The sequence below is a fragment of the Amphiprion ocellaris genome, chromosome 8, assembly GCF_022539595.1.
Source record: "Amphiprion ocellaris isolate individual 3 ecotype Okinawa chromosome 8, ASM2253959v1, whole genome shotgun sequence".
In the NCBI taxonomy this organism is placed as follows: Eukaryota; Metazoa; Chordata; class Actinopteri; family Pomacentridae; genus Amphiprion; species Amphiprion ocellaris.
The window spans coordinates 13,908,606-13,931,912 of NC_072773.1; the positions used below are offsets into that span (position 1 = coordinate 13,908,606).

General features: G+C 40.0%; 1 protein-coding gene across 7 annotated transcripts in view; it reads left to right on the forward strand.

Moving 5' to 3' along the window:
• hdac7a (histone deacetylase 7a) overlaps window positions 1-23,307 on the forward strand; it is a 77,417-nt gene that overhangs the window by 39,058 nt on the left and 15,052 nt on the right. For 4 of the 7 annotated variants that reach the window (XM_055013051.1, XM_055013055.1, XM_055013049.1 and 1 more), the window contains 15 exons: window positions 7,942-8,120; window positions 8,225-8,315; window positions 9,715-9,835; window positions 10,040-10,140; window positions 11,155-11,277; window positions 11,859-11,971; window positions 13,668-13,769; window positions 14,086-14,257; window positions 14,941-15,146; window positions 15,492-15,695; window positions 17,025-17,280; window positions 17,971-18,104; window positions 19,904-20,024; window positions 20,150-20,199; window positions 20,745-20,852. In XM_055013051.1, coding sequence (XP_054869026.1) covers window positions 7,942-8,120; window positions 8,225-8,315; window positions 9,715-9,835; window positions 10,040-10,140; window positions 11,155-11,277; window positions 11,859-11,971; window positions 13,668-13,769; window positions 14,086-14,257; window positions 14,941-15,146; window positions 15,492-15,695; window positions 17,025-17,280; window positions 17,971-18,104; window positions 19,904-20,024; window positions 20,150-20,199; window positions 20,745-20,852 — 2,081 coding nt within the window. The remainder of the gene's footprint in view (window positions 1-7,941; window positions 8,121-8,224; window positions 8,316-9,714; window positions 9,836-10,039; window positions 10,141-11,154; window positions 11,278-11,858; window positions 11,972-13,667; window positions 13,770-14,085; window positions 14,258-14,940; window positions 15,147-15,491; window positions 15,696-17,024; window positions 17,281-17,970; window positions 18,105-19,903; window positions 20,025-20,149; window positions 20,200-20,744; window positions 20,853-23,307) is intronic. The other 3 variants (XM_055013050.1, XM_055013052.1, XM_055013053.1) reach the window with 3 other exon arrangements.

The window sequence follows — 23,307 nt, forward strand, 5'->3', positions numbered from 1 at the left end:
TTTGCCTCACACATACCCTGAGGTAATGACATCTTTTATCTACTGAAAGTAGCTGTTGCTTCTAAAAGGTGTAGTGCGATTTAGACACACTTACACATGCAGTACAGCCCAAAGAGAAGAAGGCGTCGTAACTATATTTGGATGTGTGACAAGACACAAAGTGGTGGCGTCTGCTCTGCTGAGTGTTGACTTTGTACAGTGTGTCCATCACTAGAGGCACTGTGCTGGCTGTCAGCTCGGTGTCAGTGTGCAAACAGTCGCTAGACTTATCTGCAGTTTGTTAAGATTGTAGACGAAGTCACCTTTCTCGTCCGATTGCTTCCCTCTCTGTCCATTTTGCCTCATAATTCAGCCTGTTTCTCTCTTCATTTTCTTTTCATGTTTTTCAGTTTTATTCTACATTTGTGTGGCATTTCTTGCTTCACAATGCAGCTGCTACATTTTTACTGTGCAATAAATGTGTGTGGATGTGTATTGATGCAGGTGTGTATATGTGTATATATATTTATGTGTGTATATATGTAAATATAAATATACATATGTATATATAGTCTTACATGTATATATTGTAAATATGTTTTACACCCTATTTAGAATAATTTCTACTCTGCCAAGGAATGCAGTGGAGTTATGTAACGATCTGCATACATTTGTCCGTCTGTTTGTCTGTCTGTTAGCAACATTATTAAAAAACGGACAGATTTGGATGACAATTTCAGGGAAGATCAGAAATGACACAAGGACCAAGTGATTAGATTTTGGCAGTGATGCAGCTTACAGTCTGGATCCACGGATTTGTTAAAGATTTCTGTATCATTGCAAGATAGCAGCACGGCGTCACTGTAACTATGACTACAAGTAAACGCTACGTCAGCTTCTTGTTGACGATCGCGTGATTGCGGCTCTACTAAAAATCGACCACTGCGGACTTATCGGGACTTTTCCGTCAGAAATGATACAAGGAATGAGCAGCCTTGGTGGAGTACTGCGCTCTCTGGGTGCTTTTTTTGTTGTTTTTATTTTCTTAATGATCCGATGTCAATTTTTGCATCAAAATTTCATTCATAATTTGCACCAGCTAATGCTGGTTGTGTATGTTCTGTCTGACACAAAAAGTGCCTATTCTATTCTATTCTATTCTATTCTATTCTATTCTATTCTATTCTATTCTATTAGCTGCTATGGAGGATAACAGAGACAAAGAGAAAAACAGAAAGTCACAGAGAGAGAGAGAGACTTGTATGTCCTTGTCTTACCGGTAAAACCAGTCCTGACAAAGCTGCACACAGGTTCAGAATAAAGAATAGAAAGGGGAGGAACCAGTAGCAAGGGATTACCCAGAAGGCTGTGGCTGTGGGATGGACTCTGTCTCTCTCTGTCACTCATCTACACACACCTGTATTTCATTTTGTCTGCATGGGGAACGTGCCTAATCTACCTAATCTGTCTGATAAACCAGCAATGGTCTGTATGACAAGGCGAGTGGTATCACACGGTGCTTTTGGTGATTTCCATAATGACACACTTCTGCACATACTCACACTCGCACAAAGTATACCTAAGGGTTTAGTTTGTTTCAAGAGCTCTCACTTAGCATTAAAATTTCCATCCAGAAATTGCGTTATAAAGCACAACTCTTGGAGTTTCTCCATGTTTGCACACCATGAACAGCTTGTGTCCACTGTGAAGTGTGAGCATCTCTTTGTTTCAGTTAAGATGACTGGTGATGCTGAGTTCAGGATCCTGCTGTCTTCTGTATTGCAGATCATGTCGTGTATGAACATGAATCGTTAAATGTTAATCCCTTAATGAGTTAATCTGCCGTTAACAATGAAACTCTGCATGGGAGTATCAACAATGGTTTTAATATAATGAGAATTTTTAGAAGGAGAATAACTAAAGGTCATTTTTTAAGGCCAATGCTTCATCTCTGTTTACACCGCCATGACACTAACTACCAAGTCAGCATTTCCCATAAATCCTACAGGACTCTGACTCACCGCAACCAAAAATCAGTTGCAGCTTTAAAGTGCTATTGATGAAAACCCAAGAACAATGCCTGTCTCAGCTGAGACAAAGGTTGAAACTACTCACTGTTGTTGTAAGTACAGTGAACTGCAGATGCAGCGGTCGTCTTTATTTGTAGTACTGATGCAAATTAAAATAATGTCTCTATTAGGTATCTGACTTCCCTTAATTCTTCAAGGCAAGGGTATCATGAAATGTCATGCTCTCAAATGGGCCTGTTGCTTTAAAGCCCAGGTAACTAACTGGTCCGAGTCCACACCCAGACTTCATCCTTTTCACATTCAGTGTTTAGCAGATCAGAGGCTGAACTACGAAGGCACTTCAACATATCCAGACTTTCTTTGTGTGAGTCGGCTCAACAAAAACTAAAACCTCAGTCAGAGTTAACAGGTGTGAAGATGGTTTTCAACTTTCTTTAACTCAGACTTTCTGCTTCAAACTCATCACACAAACAGGAACGTTTAACACTTCATTTAACTCGTTTTCCGCACAATGAACCGATCATGAACAGGCTTTAATGGAGAACAATGATGAACATAAAAATTTATGACCGTAAAAAGTTCTGCAACTGGAAATGATGTGAGACAGGAATGCTGGTAGAAAACTGTTAAACGTGCATAATGTATTTATTTTGCTGATCAATGCAGCTGATTATTGATGACAGACAGCTGCACAATAAAACTACTAAACTTCATTCTTTGAATCATGCAGATTTATTTTTTAGTTTGACAGTCAGTTATTGGTTACATGCAGACATTAATACAACTGCTAGGTTACATCAACATATATCACACTAAGTCCAGTTAGACATTCTGATGTTCTGGACATTTGCTTTAATAAATTTTCTCTGGACCTCTTTCAGTTTTAGCTGAATATCTCTGCTTTAAAGTATGTGTCCACATGGGTTTGCATGCTTTGTGTATTAGTCTAATTCATGCCTTCCAGCGAAAAAAAGCGTTATTTAAATGAAATCAACACAGAATCACAACCACGGGTTCAAGATTTGTTATTCTTCTCTAAGTACAACACAGAACTGTAATGAACTGTAACATAAGATCATTCTTTAAAAGAACTAGAAACACCAGCGCCTCATTTTACTTGGAGAGATCCAAGAGTTCAAGACTGTGGATGGATTAAATGTGGTTGCAGAAGTTCAGAACAAAACCGCTACATGGTTTCGAGACTTAAAGACATATTGGCTACATGGGAACTGTGTTATTTTCAGTTATTCTACAGTTCTACAGACATCATGCATCCACTCACTGAGCAGCAGGGTGGCCAAGTGGTCGCAGAAATTATTCCTTAACTCAAGGGCTCAGTCTCATGCACTGCCAGAATATCAGGAAACACTAGGCGATTTACAGAAACAAAGCTGGTGTTAATCTAAACCTGCCTCGGAAGAAATCAAATTTGAAAATGTGATAGCTTCACAGTTTACTAATAAGTCAAAATCAAATTTCACTGGAATACACCACAATGAACCACATGGTCCATTTACACTCCAGCATGATGAGCGCCGTACACTGATGAGAAATAATGGTTTTAAACTACGAAAATGACGGCTGTACAATATTGCAAAACACTGACATTGAGACATTTTGTTTTTCTGCCATATATTTTCCGATGTTAAACAATACAGGAAATTTTAGCAGATGAGTTGAACAGCTCTGTTTGTAAGGAGTGAATCATTCTAGGATGATTGGGTTGATTTTGTAAAGGAGTGCATCGGCAGCAGAAGAAGAAAAAATGCTTTTTGCTTTGGAGGTCATTCAGATCTGGCTTTGCACTCGTCGTATGGAGCTTTGTTGTGCTGATTGCAAGGTTCAAGCAAATTAGCCATGTTACCTCCTGTGGTGTGCAAATATGCCGACAGAGTGTCTGATTTTGATTAACAACATACTTTCTGTAGCTGAAATATTTCTGTACAACTAATTTTCTGTTTCTTTCATTGCAATCAAACCTTCCTTTTTAGTGTTTAGCTGCCTTCATAGATAGATAGATAGATAGATAGATAGATTCAAGATATCATGCCAACAAAGTCTGTGTCTTAGAAAAAGTTTTTCAAAAACTTGACAAAACACAGTTCAGTTGGAATAAATGATGTTCTTTCAGAGAGACTTTTCCTGTAGATTACTCATGGAATAGGAAAATTATGTCGAGCAGCAAAAGAAGTTGTGGCTTGATGTGTTTTAAGCGAGTTATCTTACTTCATTTCACACTTTCTGCGATGTGATCCTTGTGCATGTACAAATCACAGTGATATCCTTTCCTAAACTGTGCATTTGTTTTCAAAAATGACAACAATTACAGTATGGAGACTTTACGGTCATGCTTTGTCTGTTATGCATTAACTGATTCTCTTACCCCTGTTTGCATAGAGGAGATCTGAGTGGTCAGATTCCAGTTTAGCAGTGTGTCTAGTAGAATCATCACTGGACATAGACAGAAAAACAAGCAGATAAAGTCAATAAAATGTACTTTTCCTTGTTATCCGGTTAAAATGGTTCATTGATTGAATTCTGTTTCCAAGCGATTTCATGTCCATACAGTTTCTTTACAAATAAATGCAAGTTTAGCAAAATTTGACAATTCAGAAGATTTTCCAAACAGAAATTTGCAAAGCAGAAATGAAACAGTGAGGCTTTCTTTGCTCTTAGCAAGCTACTTATTACTTCCAAAGTATAAAATCAACAAGAAAACCATCATCTTTGTCCTTCTATTTTTCTGTCTTTGGCCTTATTCTCTAACTCTTTGTAACACTTTCAACTACATCTTTTTCTTTTCACTTCACCCATAACTGGAAACCAGAGGTGACATCACTGAGCTAATCTACAAGTGTGTGGTTTTCCCTGCAGAAGCAAAAGACCCTGTGTAGGTAAATGTAGGGCCAGTGTGTGTTTTGCTATTTATAACCCAGAGGAGGCAGAGACACTAGTGTGTGTGTGTGTGTGTGTGTGTGTGTGTGTGTGTGTGTGTGTGTGTGTGTGTGCACTGTAGCAGCCTTTGTTTTCTTGTATAAGCATGTTCTCTCTACTTTTCCTCAGAATAATAACCTTATTATTTCTTGCTGTCATTACAGAGAATTTGTGTGCATAGCAGTGTGTGTCAGTCAGTGTGAACGCGTGTTTGCCAAAGGATTTCTGTTATTCCAGCCATGGTCGGCATTTAGACCGTCTCTGCATTTGTACCTCCTAATATGGAGGAGGAGTGCTGACATTACACACTGCAATGTCACATTAACCCACACAGAGATTCTAATGAGACCACAGTAAGTGGTGAAGCTCACTGTGTGTGTGTGTGTGTGTGTGTGTGTGTGCAGATCAGCTTGTACAAAAAATGGCAGTAACGTATCCATCTCTTCCATTGTATCTGGTTTGTTCCCTTTAACCCACCTCCAGTGCTGCTGTTGGCATCAGGCCAAACCAGTCTGTGAGTGACATTTACTTCACACACTGATATCTGAGCACCAGGCGCCGCAGCACAGAGATGATGTCATGAGGTTATTTCAGAGCTTGCTCTGTGTGTGCGTGTGTGCGTGTGCGTGTGTGTGTGTGTGTGTGTGTGTGTGCGTGTGCGTGTGCGTGTGCGTCTAAAGTTTTGGTTTAACCGTCGGGCAGGTTTGTGCGATAGGTGTTTGCTCAAGCCTGTTTTGTATGTGCAGCTGCGTGTGTGTGTGTGTGTGTGTGTGTGTGTGTGTGTGTGTGTGTGTGTGTGTGTGTGTGTGTGTGTGTGTGTGTGTGAATGTCTTTACAGGATGTGTGTGCGCATGTGTCCTGACTGTTTGTTTATTAGGGTTTGCCTGCGTCAGGGTTTATTTAAGTGTAAATATAAATATATATACATCTACAGCTGTGTATGTATCAGTTGCTGTGTGTTCAAATGAGTGTGTTGCAGGACGCATGTGAATGTGTGTATTCGCTTACAGCTGTGTTTCTGTGTTTGTGGGAGTCACTGTGCATATTTCTGCGCATAGGCAAGTGCATCTGCATGTGTGTATGTGCAAATATATGTGTGTGTGTGTGTCTCACAGACAGAAACCACCCCCAGCCTTTTCCCAAGCTGTTCCCTTCCTGGATCCTGTTTTTAGTGCTGGATGAGGCAATTCTTCCCATTGACTCAGCCACGCAATGCAAATAGTCCCAACAGCATGCAAAGAGCATGGAAATGTTTGTGTGTGTGACTTTGTATTTGTACAGAAGAAGCTGAAGATAGTGTGTGCAGTACATGAAAAACTATTGTCATTTTCGATGCGTATACAGCTGATAGAGCTGCACTAGTAATATCTCAACCCATCATGCTATAATTGTTTTGCTGCTTGATACAAGAAGAAAACTCACACGATTCACATTTGCCATGACCGATCTACAAGAGACGCCTGTCTGATATAATTTACTCTGATTTGAGGGTTGTTGGAGACACTGAGTGCTTTTAGACATTATTAACAGGAAACAGAGCTTGTTTCAAGCAGGCTGCACAGCAAAATGAGCGAGGGACACGACAGAAACACTGACAAGGAGATTTAGGTGCAAAAAGAAATGCAGTATCTCTTGTATGGAAATAATTTGTCTGCAAAAAAAAATAAAAAATGATGTTGACTAAAAGCAGGTGCCCTTGTTGGCTTGCAATTGTTGCCACTACATGAGGCAATGCAACTAATTTGTTTGACTGTTTCCATCAGCACCACAAAGCTCTGAATGACATCCAAAGCTAAACACTGCTTTGGATGCCTTTACCAGTGTTACACCATATGAGAAAGGTTCCAAATGACTTTATAAATCTTTTTTTAAAATCATTTTTATTTCAATGTAGAGGGACTCCCTTCGAAACCACCCAGTCATTCTGGAATGATTCATTTACTTAACAATAGAGTTATTCATCTCGAGATGATCATACCTGCTGTACTTTTTCATAGCTACATATGTATGTTTTTTTTCCCCAGTATCATGCAGCCTGACTCCCAGTCACAAATGCATTTCACCTGTTGAACACTATTGGTGGTGGTGTACTGTGAGGACTGCAGCATGTAGATGTACAGAAAAATACAACAGAAATTACCCCCAGCAACATGATTAATTTCTGTGCTTTCTATTATTTCTGACTAATATAGTTCATTGATTTTATCTTTAGACATAAATCTCAAGCATGATTCATTTGTAATGAGAAAAAATTATCTCATCATACTCTCTGAAAGCACCTAAATGATAGTGTGTTTTTTTTGTCTGTTATTGGCCAGATGAGGTATATACCACCATGTCTGACAGCTGACTTCATCTGATCATTTCTGAATGCATCTACACTCTGCTTTATATACACTACTGTTCAAAAGTTTGGGGACACTTAGAAATGTCCTTATTTTTTGAAAGCAAAGCACTTTTTTTCAATGAAGATAACATTAAATGAATCAGAAATCCAGTCTAGATGTTGTTAATGTGGTAAATGACTATTCTAGCTGGAAACGGCTGATTTTTAATGGAATATCTCCATAGAGGTACAGAGGAACATTTCCAGCAACCATCACTCCTGTGTTCTAATGCTACATTGTGTTAGCTAATGGTGTTGAAAGGCTAATTGATGATTAGAAAACCCTTGTGCAGTTATGTTAGCACATGAATAAAAGTGTGAGTTTTCATGGAAAACATGAAATTGTCTGTGTGACTCCAAACTTTTGAACAGTAGTGCATGTGATGTGGTCACTTCAGTTCCAAAAATGTCTGAAGTGGTGATTTTTGCTATATGTTTTGCAACTGCAAAGTATTTGTCACATAATTATAATCCTTTTGTAGTTTTAACATGCTGTCCCCAAACACTCGACTGGTTTTCAGGTAGGATTTCCCACAGGGTGTTGTGTAAATCAGCTGTTAGTGCGGATAAAGAAAATTGACCCTCTCTCCCTTTGTTCTTCTCTATTCCCAGATTCCTCGGTGGCAGTGCCGGCCTTGTTTCCCATGGACCTCAGGGTGGGAGAGCGGGGGATGCGCCCTGGTTCGGACACGGCGCTCCTCACCCCGCTGCACCCGCCTTTACTCCTCACACCGTTCTCACCACAACCCCGCACCTCCTTCTCTCAGCAGCAACTGCACCAGCATATCCGGGTAAAAGACACAAATTAAACACTTCTTGTACATTATAGCTTCATAATGTTGATCTGGGACATTTGCTTTATATCATATGTATATATTTGTTTTTGTACTGGTAGTTTAATATGGAACAGAGGAGGCGTGAGCAGGAGCACCATGAGAAACAACAGGAGCTGCAGCAGCTAAAACACAAAGACAAAAGTCAGCAGAGTGAGTCCATTTACACGCATGCACACATACACTAAACTTCAACTTCACTAGCATGTTACCACAAGTTTGGGCTGACATTTGAAGTTGTCATTTTTTTTTGACTGAGCTCTATACAAAGCCATTTCCACGTCTTTAAAAATAATTATTGCCCACACTGCTGATTGTGGCCAGAGAGGAAAGTCCCTGCGAGAGATCTTATTCATCTTTGCTGCACAGTGTTGCTCCACTTTCAAAGCGGTTTGCTTTTGAAATGAGAGCTAAATATAACTCGACGAGCAGAGCTACAACAGTGGTGTTAAATATAGGTTTGGGTCTGAGCACATAAAGTCACTGGGTCAATATTGACTTGATCACTGCTAACACCTGCTGTCACCTCTTTGTGCACACGTTTGCAAATACACACACACACACACACACACACACACACACACACACACACACACACACACACACACACACACACACACACACACACACACACACACACACACTGCAGTAAACATACTCAGGAAAAACCAGTGACTGTACAAAGTGTCACACACAAATGCATCCACACTGTGCACCATGCATGCTTGTATTATACTTCAGCTCTCAGAACTGAAGAAGCCTCTTGGATGAGAGATGAAACGTCTTCAAGGAACTTTCTTAAAGTCCAGTTGGATTGATTTAAACAACCTTGGGTAACCATGACCTGGATGAATGAGAAACTACACAGACATGTTCCATTTGTATTTTTTCCCTGTTAAAAGGGTGTTTTCCTTGCCACTGTGGCCTTTTGGCTTGCTCTGGGGGTCAGGCATATGGGTTCTGTAAAGCGTCTCGAGACAATTTGACTGTAATTGGCGCTATATAAATAAAATTGAATTGAAAAAAAATTGAACTGTAGGGCTGCACAGTGGCTCAGTGGTTAACACTGTGGCCTTGCAGCCAGAAGATCCCCATTTCGCATCCTGGCCTGGGTCTGGGATCTTTCTGCATGGAGTTTGCATGTTCTCCCTGTGCATGCGTGGGTTTTCTATGGGTTCTCTGGCTTCCTCCCACAGTCCAAAAACATGCTGAGGTTAACTGGTAACTCTAAACTGTCTGTAGGTGTGAATGTGAGTGTGATTGTTTGTCTCTATATGTAGCCCTGTGATAGACTGATGACCTGTCTAGGGTGTCCCCTGCCTTTGCTCTAAGTCAGTTGGGATAGACTCCAGCCCCCCGTCACCCTAATGAGGATTAGCAGTGCATAGATAGTAGATAGATGAGTGTTCCAGTTGTCTTCTTCATGTTTTAGTATTAGTCCTAGACAAAAATGCAATCAAGAGTTGTTTGTGTATGACTTTAGCCGGGCTTTTCCTGCAGCAGCTGCTTTGCCCTTCTATGTTTCTGATTGGTCAGTGTTATTGATTGACAGGTGCAGTGGCGAGTTCCCTTGTGAAGCAGAAACTTCAAGAGGTGATTCTTAAGAAGCAGAAACAGGCGGCGCTGGAAAGAACAAACTCCAGCTCTCTGACTGCACCTCCTGTACCATACAGGTGACACAACACACACACACACACACATACACACACACACACACACACACACACACACACACACACACACACGCACTACCATTGTGTGGTGACCCCAAACTTTTGAACGGTAGTATATATGTAAAATTAAATTCTACTACATATGGCATCACTTTTTATCCTAATGGTTGTATATATATTTGTGTCTGTGTTGTGTTTTCCCAGAAAGCTGGGCCCAGACCCCAGTGTATCCTCCCAGCCTCTGGTCTCATCTCTGTCACAGCCTCCTTCTGAGGTTTCAGAAGGGACACCGCTGCGTAGAGCAGGTAAAGCCTCTGAAATCCACCGTCACACATTGTATCTGAAACAGTGAAGTCATGAGAAGTCAGTTATTTGTAAAGTACATTTAAAACAACTATAATTGAGTCAGATGTTGTTAGGCATGCACAAAGTAATTTTAACGTTCAGGGTACATATGATAAACTTATGAACTGGTATATTATCTTGGGAGAATCTCCATAATTAAACCTTTATCAGAGCAAGAAGCTATAAAAACCAAAGAAAGAATCACCACATTTTCAGCTTTTTGGTGGTGCTTTTATTTGTCATGCGTGACTTTCAATGGAAGTTAACCAAATCTAAGCTTAAAATTGTAATATTTCATAAAATCACTTTATTTTGCATGGCTCATTTGAACATTTGAATAGTAAATATTTGCCCTAACCAGATTCTGTAAAAGCAGATTCTGCAACAACACCAAATCAATAAATTCTGTGCTCCTTGATGTAAATGAGAAGTTTTTAGTGACAATCACTCATGTGACAACAGGATTTTTTAGCTTTGCTTGGTTGAACTGCAGGATGTGTTTACACAGGGCAGATAGAAGACGATTATGCAAGCAAATGAAAAATCTAAGAAGTAGTCGTAGATTTTCTTTTTTATGATTTATGGCATTAGAACATTGTTATACTGCCCAGAAGACATTTTTGAGTTCTGCCTGCTTCTAGCCATTGTTGTTCTGTTTCTATAGTGACACAAGCAAAAAAATGTCCTGAAACTGTTTAGGGTTCAAACAGCTAATTATTAGATTTAGAATGATTCCTGTACCTAATTGTTTTGAGTGTATTTTTTTCCTGTTAGTATACAAAAACAACCATTAATAGGACTTATTAATTTGCTTTTTATGCTATGACAAATCAAAATGCTGTGAAGAGTAAGATTTCATAAAGCAAAAATACTATAATCAATAAGTCATTATTGAGGTCTTACAACAGAATATGGTACACTTTTTGTGCATACTCACGTTAGGTAACGTTGCCCATATTGCTTTAATTTACCAGCATCTGAGCCCAATCTGAAGGTGAAGCACAAGTTGAAGAAACACCTAAACACCCGCAAAAGTCCACTCACCCGCAAAGAGAGCGCCCCGCCCACCGTCAGACACCGAGTACCGGACACACTGGGTAACCTGACGCACACACACACACACACACACACACACGGACACTGACGTCCATACGTTTTAACCCCTTCTACCCTGGAGGCTGTCACTTTTCAAAGGTTGTGAAGCATGACCCATTCAGTGAAGAGGCAGCCTGGTGCTGCTATGATCAAAACACATTCAGCATTTGTTGTTGAGTTGTACTTGAGAATTTTTAGAAAAATCAATGTCACTGACTCATTGTGACAAGGCTGTTATTTTCTCTGTAATTTACAGTTTTAGTTAGAAGGAAGTGAAAGTGTTTTATTTTTTTTCTATTTCTCACTTTGGCCTGATGATAAGGTTAAAGACACTCGTTATATTTCAAAGTTGCACCAAGGGTCTCTTATCCATAGAGCCCAAGGTTGTAAAGTTTGACCGTACAGTTTTGCAGCTGTTGCTGACTAAATTTGGGAATGTTTTTTCAGGTGCAAATTTCAAAATAGCCTTGGGCTTAAGGAGTAAATCTGTAATCGTTTCAGTGAGTCTTATGAAGGTTTCCATTCTTGCATTTCTTACTCACCTACTTTGATGACACAAACTCATCCACTGAATGTCTCTCAGCAGACTCGTCTCCCAGCAGCAGCAGCACTCCGGTCTCCGGCTGCAGCTCTCCCAACGACAGTCTGCCCAACGAGAATGGACTACTGCCATCTGCAGGCGGCCTCTCGCATGAGGTCAGCACAGAAACACACACTAATACACTGTGTTGTTGAATTTTTCAGAATATTAATAAGCCAGAGCTAAAATTATCTCATCTGGTTCAGAAAAAAACATTACAGCAAGTTCAAAACATGATAAAATCAGTCAGATAAGGAGAAAAGCTTATTTTTTGCCCATTTGCAGACACATTTTTGTCTTAAAGATAGAAAAACATTGGCATTTAAACACGTAATCCTGTGCTTTGATTTAAAAAAAAAACATAAGAGTTGTTCCATGTACATTGGTTGTGCCGAGACACTGAGTAATGACATGTTTAAAGCAATGACACAAGAGCATGGGAACAACACTGTTTGTCAGCTGTTTATACATAATTCATTTAATCACAGAAAGTCAGAACAGAGCAACCTCTATCACACCTGCTGTGGATGTCTTCCTCGTGATTCCCTTAGGACAAAACACGAGCTTAGGTTTCATTAGATCCCACCGGTTTGAGTCAATGTACATTTTGTCACTGCAGCAAAAATATTAACAGAATATATAGTCATAAAGACAAATTTGTAGCTACAGCAGAGCAGGATTTCTGAGTGTCTGGTCTCAAAAAAAAAAAAAACAAATCAAATACCAATATACAGTACCAGTCAAAAATTTGGACACACTTTCTGATTTAATGGTTTTTCTTTATTTTCATGACAGTTTACAATGTAGATTCTCACTGAAGGCATCAAAACAGAATGAACACGTGGAATTATGTAGTTAACAGAAAAGTGTGAAATAAGTCAAAGCATGTTTTATATTTTAGATTCTTCAAAATAGCCACATTTTGCATTGATTACTGCTCTGCACACTCTTGGCATTCTCTCCATGAGCTTCATGAGATAGTCTCCTGAAATGGTTTTCCAACAGTCTTGAAGGATCTTTCCAGAGATGCTGAGCACCTGTTGGCCCTTTTGCCTTCACTTTGTGGTCCATCTCATCCCAAACCATCGAGATTGGGTTTAGGTCATTTATCTGGGCTCTAATCTGAGGTGCTGTTAACTTGTGATTTCTGAGGCTGGTGACTCTGATGAACTTATCTTCAGCAGCAGAGGTGACTCTTGGTCTTCCTTTCCTGGGGTGGTCCTCATGTGAATCAGTTTCGTTGTAGCGCTTGATGGTTTTTGCAACTGCACTTGGGGATACATTCAAAGTTGTTGCAACTGTCCGGACAGACTGACCTTCAGTTCTTAAAGTAATGATGGACTGTATTTTCTCTTTACTTTGCTGATTGGTTCTTCCCATAATATGGATTCTAACAGTTGTCAAATAGGACTGTCGGCTGTGTACCAACATGACTTCTGCAATAACACAACTGATGGTCCCAACTCCATTAAGAAGGCAAGAAATTCCACAAATTAACCTTAACAAGGCACACCTGTGAAGTGAAAACCATTTCAGGTGACTATCTCATGAAGCTCATTGAGAGAAGGCCAAGGGATTGCAAAGCAGTAATCAAAGCAAAAGGTGGCTACTTTGAGGAATCTAAAATCTAAAATACATTTAGAAATATTTCACATTTTTTGCTTGTTACATAATTCCATGTATCTTGCTTCATAGTTTTTGATGTCTTCAGTATGTATATAAAATAGTGGTGGGTAGCGATTTAAAAAATTAATCTAATTAATTAATTATCCATACAGTATATTTAATAGTAATTATGTTTGGCATTTGCAGGCCCAGAAGCTGCTGCTCAGAGACGGCACTCTCGCTAACTTCACCATCCAGAGTCCCTCCACTCTGCCCACCATCACACTGGGACTACCAGCCAACTCAAGGGTAAACACTGAAGCTGCACCAAATAATAACTTTTCTTCTCTTATCTAATGATCTAATGTAGTAATGGCCTTCAATTAAGCAAATTAGAAAAAAATGACATTATAAAGAAATATATTCCGTTTATGTTGTAAGAGTAACAGTTGTTATTGATGCACTGACTTTGCAGTTCATACTGTGGAGTGTCAAAGTTAGCTTTAAAAGTTCACATCACCACGACTTGAAAATCTCAGTAAAATAAATGAATGAAATCTGCTGTCCCTGATAGCTTTTATATTATATGTTTTCTTTACCTACAAAGTTGTTTGACTGTGTGCAGGCTGAAGGACAGTTGTCCTCTCTGAAGGTTGGCCGGGTGCCTGTGGTTGCTGCCGGGGCCTCGTCGGTCTTCCTCCCCCTCAGCAGAGACGACCAGGCTGGACAGATGAATCCTCACTTGCCTGTCATCATCCTGGAGCCCTCCGGTCTGGTTCACGCTCCGCTACTCACTGGTGAGACACACACACTGAAACATATGTTTTACTTGTATAATCTCCAGAATTTAGGACATTGAAACAGTGAGGATTTCTGATGTTAATTTTGTATTTCATAAGTGAAATACGTACATCCAACCTGATGTCAAATGGACACGTAGATATCAACTGAAAGTTGCTTTGTGAAAGAGTGGTTTTGTGAAAGACTTTTCTTTTTATTTTCTGAAAGGTTAGAGCACCACCCAGTGGTCACATTCAGAATAAATTTTTTTTACGTTACGGCGAGTCAACTGCTTTGGCACTGTTAAAGTTTGTGACAATCTACGTACTATAGATATTTAACTCTTCCCGTTTTAAATTATTTTATATGATTGCTCCTATTAGCTCTGTTTAAAAACAACCTGCAGGTCAGCCTGGGTTTGGCTGAATAGTTCCTGAATGTTTGTCATGTGACTATTAGTCACACTTGAGTCATTCACGGTTACACAGAGAAGAACAGGATTTGAGTTTTTTACAGTATCTGGTTAGAACGAACTTTATCTTTAGAAATTTCTAAATTAGACGCGTAGAATCGAGTGATTTTGATTAGTAGCTATTATGTATTTATTAGCGTTTGAAAATATGCATCTGCATTCATGTTAGTCTGTCTTTTCTCACATAAGCAAATTTCTCTGCTTCTTTTCCACCCTGTGTCTCTCCAGTTCCTGGCCTAGACTCTGTTCCGCTACAGTTTGCCCCCCAGTTAGACCACCTGTCTCCTGGAGGCACTCAGCCTCACAAGCCCCTGAGCAGAACACGCTCAGAGCCCCTTCCTCAGAGCCCCCGCGCCCTTCACACACACCTCCTCCAACAGCAGCACAACACACAGCTCCTGGAGAGGCTCAAACAACAGACTCACCTGGGAAAGGTATGAATACACTCTAATCTGTTTTTATACGAGTTACTATGTAAAAGCATTTCAGTGCTGTTTCTTTTAGCTCATACACGTAGTTCCCTTAGGTCAGAGAAAATACGCGACTAGGGTGACATTTAGACTTTGCATTTTTAAACTACCTCCTAATATGAGAAGCTTCCTTGGGATTCTTTTAGCGAGCCTTCTTGCTAGAACATGGCTGCAGTCTTGCATGTGGATACCGCAGTTTAAACACTGAAATGTTGCTAAACGTGTAGATGCAAATATACGTACATATTTATCAGCATTTTTAGTTTTTTTACTTTCAAATAAAGCTTTCATGTGTTTGCGTGTCTGCAGCTGATGACTAAGTCCAGCGAGAAGCCTAGACTGCATCAGATCCCCTCTGAGGACATGGACTCAGAGGACGGTGGTAGGACATCACCCACAGAGCCAACCTATCCCAGCAGGGTGAGGGCGGAGTCACTGAGGGAGGCGGAGCCAGCAGCGTCCAAGAACCACGAAGAGCAAATGAATCTGCAACATGCACTTATACTCAACCAGGTTCGGAAACGCACACAGACGCCACAACAAAGGGCAGGTCGATACAGTAGTTAAAATACAACAGCACCACTGTTCTTCACACAACCTTCCTGTAGATGGTGACCTAACTCCTGCACTGGTGTGATTGTATCTGTTGTTTCATGGCTTTGTGGTTTGACTCATTACAATGTAATGGATGTTTCAGCTTGATATGATGACATGGTACTGTCAGGTGACCTGTTGCTCTTTCAGAGAACGTGTCAGTCACTGATCAGACTAACCACATAGTCAGGCTGACAGAAGGTATTACAAAAGAAAGACTTTATAAAAGCCTCCAGCACTTAAAATCACGATAAAAACAAATCACTTAGCATGTTTAGAAAGATGTGTGTGTATATGTGTAGCAAAGGACGCAGATGTTTCTGGTCTACAGTTTCTTCTGTAACACTGAACTTGGTTTTCTTTGAAGTCGATACACTAGTCGATATACTGAAGAAAAGAAAAAAAGTCGCACACTAATATTTCATTGAACTATCTTTCGCTCTGAGAATGACACTCATTCGCTGTGGTGTCATTTCAATTAGCTTCTGCAATGTCACAGCATTTATTTCTGTCCAGAGATGGCTTCATTTTCTACCAAGATCTTATATTGGTGATGGGAGAGTCAGACCGCTGCACAAAGTCTTCTCAAGCACATCCCAAAGATTCTCAATGGGGCTGAGGTCTGGACTCTGTGGAGGTTAATCATTGTGTGAAAATGACGTCTCATGCTCCCTGATTCACTTATGCACAGTTTGAGCCCTATGAATCCTGGCATCGTCAACTTGGAACATGCCCATAACTCCATTGATGGAAAGACCTGGTCATTCAGTATATTCAGGTAGTCAGCTGACCTCATTGTTTGGGAACGTAACGTGACCAACCCCAGATCATAACCCTAACCCCCACAGGCTTGTAGGCACTAGTCATGATGAGTGCATCACTTCATCCGCCTCTCTTCTTACCCTGATGCACCCATCACTCTGGAACAGGGTAAATCTGGACTCATCAGACCACATGACCTTCTTCCATTGCTCCAGAGTCCAATCTTTATGCTACCTAGCAAACTGAAGCCTTTTTTTTTTCTGATTAGCCTCACTGATCAGTGGTTTTCCTAGAGCTACACAGCTGTTTAGTCCCAATAACTTGAGTTCCCTTTGCATCGTGCGTGTGGAAATGCTCTTACTTTCACTATCATCTAAGAGTTTGGTCCGACCACATTTGTTCGGCAAAGATGATGGTTCACCTATTTGTTAGGTGAAATGTTAAAATGAAATGTTTACTTCAAATTGGATGTACTACTTCACTAAGCTCCACACTGATTGCACCAACCAGTCATTGCTATGGGAGCAGCAGAAGCAGCTTCAACAGCTCCATCGACAAATGGAGACCCTGGCAGTCCCCATTCTACGCGGCGGTGGCAGCGGTGGGCTCAGCGGGGGTTTGGGTGTCCATCGGCCCTTGTCACGTACACAGTCTTCCCCAGCCTCCACCTCTCTCACTCTGCCTGAGAAACCTCTGAGCCTAGCTGCACAGGATGCCAGCAGCAAACCTCGCTTCACCACTGGTGAGTCGGACGTGTTCAAACGGTATTGTAGCAGAGTTTAGGGATCATTTTCTTAACAAGATATCAAATACAGAGTGCCTGATTGGTTTAGACTCTGACTGTGTCACTGCACCCTCTCCAGTTTGAATCTGGGGACACAAAACATGCCTAAACCTAATCACCATAAATGATAAAAAAATAACATTTCATTTGAATCCTGGTGTCTAACACCATGTGCTGACCATTAGAAGTAAATGCCTCAGACATGATGACAATCTCTGCCCCCTCCATGTCCACCTCATGAAGAAATTGACATGAAGAAGCAGTCTTAAGATAGCTTCATGATGATCTTTCAATGTTAACAATAACTTAACTAATAAAAGAAACTGGAAAAATGGCAAATTCACAATATAATAATAATAATAATAAAAATGATAATAATAGCTTTTAATAAAACCGATTATGTATGACTGCCCTAGAAAGTAATAAAAATGTATAATTTGCAGTTAAACCTGTGAAAATTAAGTGAAGGCTGACTTAGCTATCATGAATATGTTAAGAGTAAATAGATAAAAATGAAACCAGTGTCTTGCTGCAGCTGGAGTGAGCATTAACAGTAGTGTTTCGGCTTCTACTATGGGATATTATGCGTAATGTTAATTTAGATTCTGTGTTGTGTATGTGTGTGTGTGTGTGTGTGTGTGTGTGCAGGCCTGGTGTATGACTCTCAAATGCTGAAACACCAGTGTACGTGTGGAGATAACAGCAGTCACCCAGAGCATGCTGGGAGGATACAGAGCATCTGGTCCCGACTACAGGAGAGAGGCCTGAGGGGACAGTGTGAGGTACGACACTAGAGACACACACATACCAACACATTGGGTTGCCTAGACTGGTACCAGTAATGTCGCTGAGGAGGGGTTTTATTAGACAATGGGGCTGCATGATAAACTGCTTCAGCATCGACATTGCAACGTGTCATGCACAAAGTGGAAGTGTCAATACTGTGTAAAGTAAGATGACAAGACGCAGAGATTGTTGACATGCAGATTCCATGTGTGAGCAGGAGCAAGAGAGAAACACTGATAAAGGAAGATGTGGTTGCAAAAAAAAAACCAAAACACAGTGTCAGCTGCAGGGTTAATGGAATAGGATTCCTGATCATGATTCTGGCTTCTCTTAAATAAATGAACATGTTAAGTTACGATATTTAATGCTTCACTTTTAGACAGTGCATGTAGTGAAAACCGCTGGATTTCACTGGGTTAAATCTGACATCTGACAATCTGATACCTTATTTCAGGCTTTTTAAAGTAGTGTTGGGTCTAGGGCTACAACTATTGATTATTTTAGTAATTGCGTATTCTATTGATTATTCAGGCGATTAATCGAATAATCGGACAGCATCAAAAGCAGAAGTGGGCGCGTTGTGCAACAGAAATAACCGTTGTGATGGAAAAGCGGTGGACATCAGCGGTGTATTGTACTTGTATAGTATAGTACAGGGGTATTTAGCTAAAACTCAAAGCCATAGGAACCCTGCATGTATTTAGTTGGTGATGCAGAAATCACATAAATATGTTTTAATGTTTAGTCCGTTTAAACTGCTGGTACTGCAGCTGATAACACAAATAAGGAAACTGATCAGTTTACTAGTATTTATTACAGAGAATATTCAATCAGTAACTTTAGTTTCACTTTGATTTGGTCACAAATTAAAGTGATTTCCTTCATTATGAGACAGTGTCAGACCTTCATGCACTTCAATATAATATTGTGTTTGAATATATGAAGTTTGATAGTTTTATTGTGCAGCTGTCTGTTAGAAACAATGAGCTGCATTGATCAGTAAAATAAATACATTACGCATGTTTAACAGTTTTCTACCAGCATTCCTGTCTTACATAATTTTCAGTAGCAGCTTTTTGCCGTCATAAATTTCTATATTCCTCGTTGTTCTCCATTAAAACAACTTGTTTGCCATCGGTTCATTTTATGTGGAAAACGAGTCAAATGAAGTTTTAAAAGCTCCTGTTTGTGTGACAAGCTTGAAGCAGAAAGTCTGAGTTAATAAAAAAAGTCGAAAACCACCTTCATACCTTTTAACTCTGACTGAGGTTTTAGTTTTTGTCGAGTCGACTCACACAAAGAAAGTCTGACTATGTTAAACTGCTTTAATAATTCAGCTTCTGATCTGCTAAATGCCATAAACAGTAGAAAAGGTGCGCCAGTTAAAATAGAAGCGTCCCGTCAAATTTAAAATCCCCTTATAGTTTATTGATTATTGGTCCGTATAGAATGAAGTCTGGGTCCAGACTCGGATCACGGTCTGCCAGTTAGTGACCTGAGGTCTAGTATGTAGTGAATTAAATGAAGTCTCGATTCAGAGAATTTTGCCTCGTGGAATTTTAGTAATTGAATTACATGAATAACTCAAGGAATCGTTTCAGCCCTAGTTTAGGCATAAACTTGTCTGAGCTGCTGCGTTGCAGTAACTGAGTGGAGACTCGATGCTTCTCTTGTGCATAGATTATCAATATATGATTCCTCATGTCATATTCAGGCTATCATAGGCATATAGTGCTTCCTTAAGAGACAGCCTCCTATGTGAGAAAATGAAAACATTCATTTTATATCCACGCAGAGTATTCGAGGTCGTAAAGCCACTCTGGAGGAGCTGCAGTCAGTCCATACAGAGCGCCATGTGCTGCTCTATGGCACCAACCCGCTCAACAGACTCAAACTGGACAACCGCAAACTGGCTGGTATGTCATAGATATCTCTAAAATATAATGTGAAATTACCCCTACAAATGTGTGTACTGACAAACAGTGTATGTATTTTAGAAATGTATAAATCTACAAGAGATTATATGTGTCTGTTTTTTCAGGAATCCTCTCTCAAAGGATGTTTGTGATGTTACCATGTGGGGGTGTAGGGGTAAGAGAAAACTCACTCTTTTTGGTCATAATTCTCCAAAGCTCTTAATGAACGGCGCACAATCATTGCACGGATGAAAGCTGATATTGTTTCAAAGAAAGACAGAACAAAATTACAAAAAGTGCAGAAATAAAGACAGGATGTTAAAGAGGAAAAGAAAGCTGGATTGGCCCAGTGCTAACGTTTGCCTGACAGTGTGTTGAACCATGACAAGTCAGACTAATGAGAACAACATGTTCATGACCAGGGATGAAAGAAATGCCTCGGATTTCATTGTCCGAGCCACATGGACACTTATACCAGTTTGTGAACAAACGGAGAGAAAAAACAGAATGGAAAGGAAAGTTACTTGCAGATATTGATCGGGTTTCGTAATGGAAGAGTGAAAGTGACATTGTTACTCCTGAGTCACATCCATGCAGGACAGTTTTATTGAGAGATTCTGTTTTAGAGACAGTCAGGTTTATGTCAGTGTTGAATAAATATTTCCACGTTTATGGATTTTTTAAAAAAATGTAATCCATCACTTGTCTTTTGATTGACAGGTTGATAATGACACCATCTGGAATGAGTCACACACTTCCACAGCGTCCCGCATGGCAGCAGGCAGTGTTGTTGAGCTATCATTCAGAGTGGCTAAAGGAGAGCTAAAGGTGAGAAACTAAAACTCACAGACCTTCAGCACGAGATGTGACACAGTGTCAAAGAGACCCAAGAGCCAATGTCGTGATAAACAACATTTAAACTTAGGGTTGATGGTTTACTGCACATTAATGTACACTACAAGTCAGAAGTTTGGGGTCCATTTCCAGCAACCATCACTCCTGTGTTCTAATGCTACATTGTGTTAGCTAATGGTGTTGAAAGGCTAATTGATGATTAGAAAACCCTTGTGCAGTTATGTTAGCACATGAATAAAAGTGTGAGATTTCATGGAAAACATGAAATTGCCTGGGTGACCTCAAACTTCAAACTCTTGAACGGCAGCGTGTGTCAGCAAGAACTGCAGATAAAGTGCAGGTTTCAATGCAGTTCTAATGTTATAATGTACAAGTCAAAACAAATGCAACTAGAAGTGTATTCACAGAGCTCAGACTTCTGCCAAGGCTGGTGTGCTATCTCAGAATGTGATTCAGATCCACACCCAAATGTAACTCCCTGATCCTCAAAACCATTTGGATGTTTAGCATGTTTTTTTAGTTTTTCTTTTAAATCACAAAAATGACACCAGATACATAAAATCAGCACTCTTTGGCAGCATCTCTTTGGTACAGTGGTGATGCCATTAGTGACACATGACAAAGTTGCAGGGACTTTTTGGTTGACGTGCAGAATCATGTGTTTACGGAGAGCATGGTATTGAAACTAATGAAAAAATATAGTTAATAAAATATCTATAGCATGTAGACTCACCATTTTTTCTAATATTGGTAGCACCTGTGAACACTTAGAAAAATGTTTTGTGTTGATTCCTTTTTTTTTTTTCAAAAAAATACATACACAAAGAAATTTAAAATTCAGCCTGGTAGTTTGTGCATAATCCTGCTGACATACAGACAGATACATGACAGTTAAAACATCCTCAGATTCACCACCTTCTTGTTGAAGGTTGCAAAGAACAGCTGTTACACTGAACACACACTACACAGATGTTCTTATGTCAGGAGGTGGAAAGGCCTTGTTATTGTGGCAGAGGCATAAAAAAGAAAGTTTGAACATTATCCCCCCTGCATTAAAATTTACTGCTTCTCAGGCACTGGATGATGGGCCAGAAATAACTTTAGGAACTCAAAATTGTTTTTGTAATCCTGAAGTTTGTTTCTCCTTTTGGTGTTTTGTTTCTGTAAGTTAACTACTAGGCTCAGGGAGAAACAATAACTTAGAATCCTCAGTCAGCCTTCAGGAGCCACTGAGCCAATTCAGAGATGGATGGGTTTCATGGGTTTTTTCTTGCTTTTCTTTCACACAGCAGTTAAAAGTCCACGATGAACATAAAATTGTACAAATCATATGTTTACATTCCTGTCTTTTTCCATTTTTTTTCAAACATGAACAAAATAGTTGGGGCTGGCAGGTTCAGTCTAAAAACTTTCACCCAAAAAACAAACAGTTGTGTGAAACAAGGAAGGCAGGCAGAGAATGAAGAAAACAAGAATACATCATTCTAATACTCAGTCCATACTGAGCAATGGTGACCCACAACCACTACACTGCACTGGGAGGAAAAGGTCCGTCTACGCGGAACTAATTAGCTGAACACTTGTTTTAACGTCGGCCTGTTTCTCGCGGTGCACAAACTGCGCTGGTCGTTGTGCAAGTCCGTACTTGGCAAATATGGACTCCCGAGAACGGGAGAACGCATCGTTAATATGCAATTAGAACACCGGCGTACTTGATCACGTCACCACCTCGTCTCATCTGCTCCGATTATTTCTACTAGGGGTGTCAAACGTGCGGCCCGCAGTCCAAAACCGGCCGGCCAGATGCTCCATTTTGGCCCATGGGGCGACTTTACAAAGGGTAAAAATTACAGAGAAGACATTAACTGTAAATTTTCAATAACTTCTGGAGCTTGACAAGTTGTTTTGATTCTAAAGTAAAATACTACATTGTTCAGTTCCAGATACCTGTGACTGAATGTTGTGTTCCTTTGGAGATAAACTGTGAAATGATCAACTTAGGCATATTGTTGAAACTGAACTTGCTTTTCTAAAGAAATTTCAGGGTGTTCATAATGTTTTGTAAAAAGATAGTTCATTAAATGTGAACATTTTCAGAATGTAGTTTTTTTTAAACTAAAACAAAAGGGAAAAAAGTTGGAGTTGTGGTTATTTATAGGTTGTTATTGTTACAGGGGGGAAGTCGGGAGAACCCAGGCACAGAAACAGACAAACTGGTCTAAGCAAGAAAAGGAATCTTTATTGATAACATAAAGCTAAGGATCCAGACTAAGGGGGAACTAGAAAGAGGGGGAATGACTGGGCTGAAATCTGACAAACCAAACATAATTGAGAAAACAGATAAGACCGCAAAAACAACAAAACTCTAAACTAACTACAGAGGGGAAAACCAAGAAACTCGCAGAAGAGTAAACTAAAACCAGTCAAA